Here is an 8,326-nt window from a genome sequence, read left to right on the forward strand (position 1 = left end):
CCTCTCCTCTCCTCTCCTCTCCTCTCCTCTCCTCTCCTCTCCTCTTTTGTTAAAACTGACCTGTTGTCCTTTCCCCTGCTACAAAAATGCCATTTAAGTGCCTTCTCCTTCTTGTTTCTTGTAGAGATCCCCAAAATGTATTTGCCAAATCTGTGAAATCTGTGTAGAAAATGTTCTCGACCATGTGGTCTCCTGAGAAGTATCCATTGCCTCTTTGGAAACCTGCCCTGGTCCCTCCTTGGGGCTTCACACATTCAGTGCTTTGCAGAACAGGAGGTGTAGAGCCCCTCACTGCTGTTTCATTGGGGATTTGGGGTTATTTCCTTCCCTCTCCTACCTCCAGACATACCTGTGATTGCTAGGACGTGTAAAGGTGGGGCTTGAATTTGCCATCTGTGCATTGCCCTCAAGGCTGGGGCTCACCATGTGGTGCCTGGAGGATGCAGCCTATATAACCGTGTAAAACAACACCCTGATTGATCCCAGGCCTACGCCGTACTTCAGGGAAGCGGCGGGGAGGGGGACTTGAGTTACGATATAGGATTTCACCCTCAATTTTTAATTTCCTGCTGGTTTGTGTCACCGCCTTAACGCGAACGTGACCGAGTGCCGTCCCAGGAGCTTGGCCTGCTCTGGGTGACGTGCTGCAGCCCAGAGCGTTCCCAGCCCTTGGGTCCCTTGGGTGCATGCTGCACCGAACCAAAGGATCTGTGCATCTAGGAGAGTGACAGGCGTCTATTTTTCCCCTCGCTGGCAGCATCGCTCCCCTTCTCACCCCATCAGTTGGATTGGGGAGGTGGGAAGAGGCTCTGAGAGCTGCTGCGCCCTTGGGCTGTGCTCGGGGTCACTTGTCCTTCCCCGCTGCGGATTAACATGAGTTCAGTCACTGGGAGGGGACTTACGGCACTGCATTATGGCAGAGCTGCTACCACGGCCAGCAATATCTCCCCTGTGAGGATGTTATTCCAATTCACCTCTGCTTTCTTATAGGAAAGCAGAGCAGCCTGGTGTGTTGGGTACTTCTTGATGGTCAATTTTCCTTTGGCCAAATGGCACAAATCTTTAGGGAAAAAATCTGCAGATGAAGGAACTGATGTCTCGGCTCAACAGCAGAGTCCTTAGGAAAAATAACGATTAAAAAAAATGCACTTGTTTCAGGGCCCTGGGTCACTAATTGAGTGCAAGCTTTATAAGTGTTGTTTATTCCCCCCACAGGGCGTACAAAACCATTGAAGAAGACGACTTGAAGTTTCCTCTTATATATGGAGAAGGCAAGAAGGTGGGCACGTTTGCTTTCCACAGACCAAAGCAAGGAAGATTTCTGAGCTGTTTACCACTCGCTTTAGCCTGTAGCATGCCAGTGTTTTCCACTGAGTATCTCCTTATTTTATCGTTTTGACAGCTTGAAAGAGTATCTTGTGTCTGTCATGAATCAGCCTCATGGCTGGGGTAGGTGGGGGAGGAGAGGAGCTCGAGACATTAAAAAGCAGTTCTGTAGGCAACGTAGTCACTCACAGTTGAGGCTGCTGTGGGTTTGGTTTCACTGTAGAGGGTTAGAGTATGACAGGACCAACAGGACCAGTAAGTGATCCAAAACGTTCCTAGTTTGATTATAAAATATAACTAAGGCTGGGTGAATGTACGCTTGCGATTGCTGAGCACAGCAGGAAGGTATCTTATAACAATTCATCACAAAGATCTGAGATGAGATTAAAAAAGAAAAAATCACTAGGAAGGAGCAGGATCAGGGTGAGGTTTGGGAGGTATCATACCCCTCCAGCATATCTTCTTCAGCTAGGGTGCATGAACTTGCTGTTGAATCTTTTGATGTGAATGTTGATAGCTTTTCTTAAAAGAAATGAAAGAACCATTGCATTTGGGTGCACTTTGTCTCCAGCTCCATGATTAAGAAAGGGAGATTATTAGTGCTGATCCCAGCAGGCTTAGCTGGATGCAGCAGTAGGATCAATATAAGGACACGGCGGTGTCAGTTTGCAGATGCTGCTGTGCTTGCTGTGCTTCTAAATTGTGAGCCCCTGCTGCATTAGGGTCTTATCTTAATGCAGAAACACGCGCTCTTCAAAATCGGCCTCAGTTTTGAAGGTTCAAACCTGCAGCTTATCTCTAAATTTGGTTAGGTTTATAATTATTTCCAAAATGTTTCATGGACGTCTTTTTAATTTACTTTCTTATTGCCTTATGGAGCTAAGATTTAGTGAGGCAATATAATTTTGGGTCATTCACTCCCTGCTGTTGGTGCAATGAGCTGTCCTGGTTGGAAGCTGCACTCGAATTTCGGGGAATGATGCACAGAGAGCTGGGGTCCCTGCGAGGCAGTCTGCCTGGTGGCTCCTTGGGGATGTGTCAGTGAAGAAGCACCTGGCAGCTCTGGGGAAGCTGCTAGTGCCGCAGAGAAGGACGCTCCGAAAGGACATGGTGGCTCTGAGGTCGCGGCAGAGCTGCTTTTGTCAGTGCCACGTAGTTCCTGCTCTTTATGGGATCCACTGACACAGGGGCAGCCTCCTCTCCGTGCTCCTGCGGGGCCTTTGGTATTCCCTTGGTGGAGCGAGTATGTGGCAATATATATAGGAAGAGGCCACAGGTTTCTTGAACAAATTATCTAATTAAGCTCCTCATCTTTTTTTTTTTTTTTTTTGCTTTTTTTATTAACCTCTTTATTTCATTGTTTCATATTGGTAGCATAAGGTACTGGTCTGGGACGGCCAGGGGACTGGGTCAGGCCTTTTTAGCCTTTTAGGAGGGTCACAGTGTAAGTGGAGCGGGGACTGTCTGGGGTGTGGACAAATGCAAAGCTTATAATAACCACAGAAATGGAGATGTGAGTGCTAAAAGTTAGCTAGCTTTGTTAACTCCAGGGTTTCTGGGAGAAAAGAAAGGTAATATATCCCCAACAATAATAATTACAGAATGGGATTGTTCTTTCTCTTTTCCTGTTGGCATAATGCATGGAGCCGTATTTGATCCCACTGTTTTTCTTTGTTTCCAGGCTCGGGTCATGGCAACAATTGGGGTGACCCGAGGACTGGGAGACCATGACCTGAAGGTGCATGACTCCAATATCTACATCAAACCTTTCCTGTCCTCTTCTCCTGAGGTAAAACAGTCCAGCTTCAGCTATCTCCTTGTGGAAGTGGGAAAAAAAATGCAGTCACTGTCCTTTTTCTTTCATCCTGAATGCAACTCCAACCATATTCTGGCCTGATCCAAAAAACCTGCCACCCTTTCCAAAGGTTTCTGTAACACAGAAGCTGAAAGTTATTAGTATAGTGGGATCAGGAATGTTATAAACTGCCTTGTCATGTGCCCTACTTCTGGTTTCTCCCCGCCCCTCTCAGGGCAGTGATGCCTTTTCACTCTCTGCACTTCATGGCTCAAGTTCCTCCTGCTGCTCGATACCAGGTACCCCTTTTCCACTTGTGTCCAGTTATCCTGCAGCCACGTCCAGCATGGCAGATGCTGCTCCCTCCTCACCTCCATGTGCTCCCGTTTGCTTTTAAACCTGGGTCACGCGGCCCTCACAGAAGCTGACATGAACCTAAAGTCAGGGAGAACTAGATGTCGTGTTGGATTTCTTCCATGGTAGTGTGAACCCTATGCTAGACAGAGGACAGCAGATCAGCTGCTAACTAGGCAAACCCCCAGAGCCTGTTGGAAGAGAGCTTGGTGCTTCCACCTGGCTACCCCTTCCCTTCCAGACCCACTTTGTAAATCTGCATGATGATCTTATGTAATATGCAAATAATGACAGAAAAAGCACTATGGATTCCCAAATGATAACATTTGGGAATGAAATGGTAACAGAGAGGATCGCACAGTATTTATATTTGTGGCAGTGACACTGCTACTCACCTGTTTGGCAACTATTGTTTTAAATCCCTCCATCATTGTGACTTGCCTTGCTCCAAACATATTCAGTGTTGGAACACCAAAGACTTAGCATTTCATAAGAGAGCTGTCCATCAGGGCAGGCCCAGGATATAAAGGTTTGTTAGAGGAGTTTGAGCACACTTGTATATCAAGAAGAAACATGCAAACCTCACTCTTCCTAATTATATTCCTATTCCTACATTAAGGAATGGATTACACAGATTTTCCATAAAATACTAAGCGGGAGCAAACCAGCCTTTTTGAGCATGAAAAGGCAAAACTCCTTCAGGTGAGACTTTGCCAGATGCCACGAGTTTCGCTGGCTTTCTGGTGCTTTTTTAAACCATGCTTGAACCGTGTGTTAACCGTGGGATCTGGCCTGGAGTTTGCCTGCTTGCTCACGGCAGTGTGAGACTGCAAATACACAAATGATGTAACACAGCTGGGAAGACACCAACTTACTAAACTGAGCTTGCTAGGATGTCTGTGAGACTCTATTTGAAAAGGAAGAAGAGGGGGGAGGTGCCGAGAGATTCTGTCTCAGAGAGATGGAGGGGACCCAGGCACAGCCCTTGCCTTCGCTTGCCTTGCTGTCAGTCTGGTAGCTTCACTCTCCCCTCTCTAATTGCTTGGTACCCCTCACTTGGGACCTGCTCCTGTCCTCCTTAGCCAGGCAATCAGCAGCTCTGCCCTCATCACCATGATGGATTTGCCTCGTGCCAGTGTAATGGTGCAATTCTGCCTATTTATTTTTCTTCCTGGCATGCTGAGACCCCGTGTTTCTGGGGTGGTTAATAGTTGCCACACAGTGTCTCAGCAGTATCATCCCTGCCAGTTGCTGCTGCAGGATTTGTCTGTGTGTATAAACCAAAGCTTCTCGTGGGCTTTTCTCATTCGTGTGCATTTGCTCAAGTTCGGGAATATGGCATCCCCTTCGTATGCTGTCCACGTTGCAGGATCTCTTAACTGCTTCATAAAAGGGAAACAAAAAAAATGGCTTTGTTTCCATATTCCTTTCACAGCTCAATCTAGCAGAAATGTAATAGAGCAGGAGCAGGAAAGACAGAGGACCAGCCACCTCAATTTAGAGACCTTGGCTCTGACAAACCTGGATTTTATTAGGCAGTAACATAATGCTCCAACTTGCTTTCCCTGGCACCTCCCTTTCCTAACCACCTCTCCTCCCAGGGAGATCCCAGAGCTTTTCCTCCCATTTTCTTCTCTCCCGTGCTCTGTCCCCGTGTGGGCAGTGCACCTTGCACAGAAACCCGGAGGAAGGAGCAATGTCTTTATCCTGCCATCTGGAAAGCCTGGAAGCGAGCACAGCAGTGTCAAGCAGCCGTCACATTTGGCCCTTCTGTAGCACTGGATTTTGAATTGTTTGTATAAAGCACAAGGAAGCACAATGTCTGGATTCCAGACCTGGGAAAGGGGAGGCACAGGAAATTAGGCTGCACAGCAAATCGTGACGGAGAGCAAGTCCAAGTCCTCTGGCTCCCACTTCTGTGCCGTAATTACAGTGTCCTTCCCCAGGTTGGGCAGTGTGGTGAGTTTTCGGAGTAGTTTCCTTCCAGCAGAACAGAACTCTGCCAATCTGTGCCACTGTAAAAAACGTATCTGAAGGGGCGGTAAGCATCTCCGTGGCTACATCCACAAAGAGGGCTAGAAGTAATCTGAGAATAGTATAAAATTGTACTTTGACAGGGTGCCAGGCTATGGGAGGAGAAGTCATGTAGCCAAGACTGACAAATGTAATCAGGATTGAGTGGCTCAGCTGTTACGAGACCAGATTTGGAGGACTTCTGCAGGTTGGTGAGCTCTAGAGAATTGAGCCTTTTATAATGAACTGGAATAGCACAAAGCAGGCAAAGCCGTGGCTGAGGCTCTCTGGCATGGAATTAAATATTTATTTTTCATAATGGAACAGTTCATTTGAAAGCTTTCAGCAGGAAATTCTGCCTTTCAAAACTCGGCAAGGGTCTTCTTGTTGCATATGAAAAGCAAAATTTCGTCCTGAAATTTTTCAAACAGCAGTTCAGCCATTTGGGGGAAGAAGCGTGGCCCTCACAGCAGAATTTGGCCTTTGCCAGTGATAAACACAAAGTCAGTCATCAAAGTCGACGATGCTAAAGCGACCACAGAGAATTTTGCCCCTTTCATATGTGTTAGTGAAATCTTTCTGACAACTTCACAAATATGTCAAGGGAAAACATTTTAGATTCACATCTGCCTTCTGGAGAAATCTGTAGGAATTACGATGTCGAGAGGAACAAGCAAGGCAAACACTTCACAAAGCACCATTTGCTCAGGGGGACTCAAGGTGCTTTCAGGAAGCAAACATCACTCTTTAATAGCTGGAACTCCTTCAGGATTGTGTCTCTGAGAGAATTAAAATATCATAGATGGTCTTGCATGAGCACTTTGATTTCTCAGAAAACATCTGAGAAACTGTTCTGCATCACAGGTTATTAGTATGAGAGATATGAAGCCATAGAGTAAGTGGAAAGTTGGCACCGTCTGCTGGAAATTGGCTAAAGGGCAGGAAACAAAGGGTGGCAGTAAAAAGCTAAGAGGAGATTAATTGGTGAGTGCTGCAGGGAGCGGTGTTGGGACCCGCTTTTTATTATTTACATATAAATTACTTGGAGGGTGGTATTGAAAGATCTCCTCGTTTGCCAGGGAAGCGGCGTCGGATAACGCTGCACATATAAAGGGCCAATACAATTAAGAAGGGCTTTTGTTGATGGCAGTGGCTGGGCTGATGCACAGAGCAGGCCGCCGCATGCAGCGCATTGCTGCTGGGGTGGTTGGGCTTCAGTCCCCCACGACGGGCTCCCCGGGAGCACCTCGGAGCCCGCTGGCCTCGCGGCAGTTCTCAAGCCACAGGGACCCACGTGGGCTGCCTCTTCAAAGCAAAACCGGCCAACGGGCCCTAGCGCTTCCATGGAGGTTGGGGGTCCTTCTCCCGAGCCAAACGCAGCTTTTATCAGGCAGGGGGATCCATTGAAATGTAAATACAAGTCTGACCCACCTGTTCGTTTCCTTGCTTGGCCAGAGTGTTCTCTGCACTCCAGCATGTTTGTAGGTGAGCAGTGTTAGAAACAAATATCTATATTGAAGATATAATTCATACATTGAATTGAATTGAAAATTCAACACACAACACGGTGATGTGTGACAGACTGCAGAGAGAGATCGTGTGTAACTGTGGTCTTCAGTGGGGGCACCAGCTGTTAACCTCAGCAGAGCTCTGTAAGTGCCACTCAACATCAAACCTAGTGCAGCCCAGCCACTGTGGTCACGGATGTTTGTGCTTTTCCCTGTGGTCAGCAGCTTTTTATGTTTGCTAGGTATTAGAGTCCGGGTTAGCTGGAGAACAGATCAGCTGTTCCACGTCAAGCAGGACGGCAGTTCATGGTACACGCGTGGTGAGCAGACTAGGGGCTTTCGAGGGATGTTTCGATGGCTGATGCTCCAAAGAGAAGTTAAAGAAGGAGAACAACTGTCACAGCAGTAGAAGAGGGGCTCACAAGTCTCGCAGAGAGGAGAGCGCCCACAGTCCAAGGAGTTTGGGGCTGAGGACACCAACTCCATGGAGCACCATCGGGACTGATGTCTGTCTTCTGAAGGAGTGAGCCTAAGGAAGGGGTCGAGATTCCCAAAGGACCTGCTGGGAGATGTGTCACGGGTGCATCGCAAGTTAAGGCAACCCCTACCCCTCCTCTGCATTAGCGGGGCCGTATTTCGCTTTGCACTGCTGGCGAGTTTGGGCCGACCACGTCGCGGAGAGAGAACGTTGTTCAAGCCTCCCTGTGGTTCCATTTCCTCAAGCACAGCTGCGGGGAAGAGACAGTAGCTGGGGAGGCTCCCTCTGGAACTTGAGCACGTCCTGCACGTCGGAGCTGCTTTCAACCACACAAAATTCACACAAAATTCACACAGTGCTGGGGAGCTCCACGGGGCTCCTCTCTACTGTCCCCAATAGTGGCCTAGCCCAATCCTTTGCGCTTGGCCTACAGCAGGTGCTGAGCAGACTCTAGGATGTCACAGCGTGCTTGGAAGTGTCGGGTGGGTGCTCGGTGAGACCTGCCGGCCAGGGCACCTCTTACATGGACCCTGCTCGTCCTGGGCAGCCTGCGTGTCCCTGAGGGGCTGCTCCCCTGTGCTCTGCGGGGCTGGAGTCACCCCCGGCTTTCCTGAGAAGTAAGAAGCAGAGCGAAGCTGCCAGCAGGCAAGGGAAGGGTGCAAACGGACTCGTGTCTGCACTGGGGCAGAGCAGCCTGTAGGCATAACCTGAGCGTGTAACAGACTGCCCTGCTCTAAATAAACTTGTCTGTGTCAGCAGGAGACACCTGCAGTTGTGTTCTAGAAATCTGGTGAAAGAAGGAGGGAAGGAAGGAGGGAAGGAGGGAAGGAGGGAGGGAGGGAGGGAGGGAGG

At 48.5% G+C, this 8,326-nt stretch overlaps 1 protein-coding gene across 2 annotated transcripts in view; it reads left to right on the plus strand.

Annotated features, from left to right (window-relative positions):
* PPM1H (protein phosphatase, Mg2+/Mn2+ dependent 1H) overlaps positions 1-8,326 on the plus strand; it is a 121,903-nt gene that overhangs the window by 99,928 nt on the left and 13,649 nt on the right. For both annotated transcript variants that reach the window (XM_026039783.1, XM_026039782.1), the window contains exons 7-8: positions 1,216-1,279; positions 3,008-3,115. In XM_026039783.1, the coding sequence (XP_025895568.1) occupies positions 1,216-1,279; positions 3,008-3,115 (172 nt within the window). The remainder of the gene's footprint in view (positions 1-1,215; positions 1,280-3,007; positions 3,116-8,326) is intronic.

The sequence above is a fragment of the Nothoprocta perdicaria genome, unplaced genomic scaffold (genome assembly GCF_003342845.1).
Source record: "Nothoprocta perdicaria isolate Ctin4 unplaced genomic scaffold, notPer1 scaffold_240, whole genome shotgun sequence".
NCBI classification, from domain to species: Eukaryota; Metazoa; Chordata; class Aves; order Tinamiformes; family Tinamidae; genus Nothoprocta; species Nothoprocta perdicaria.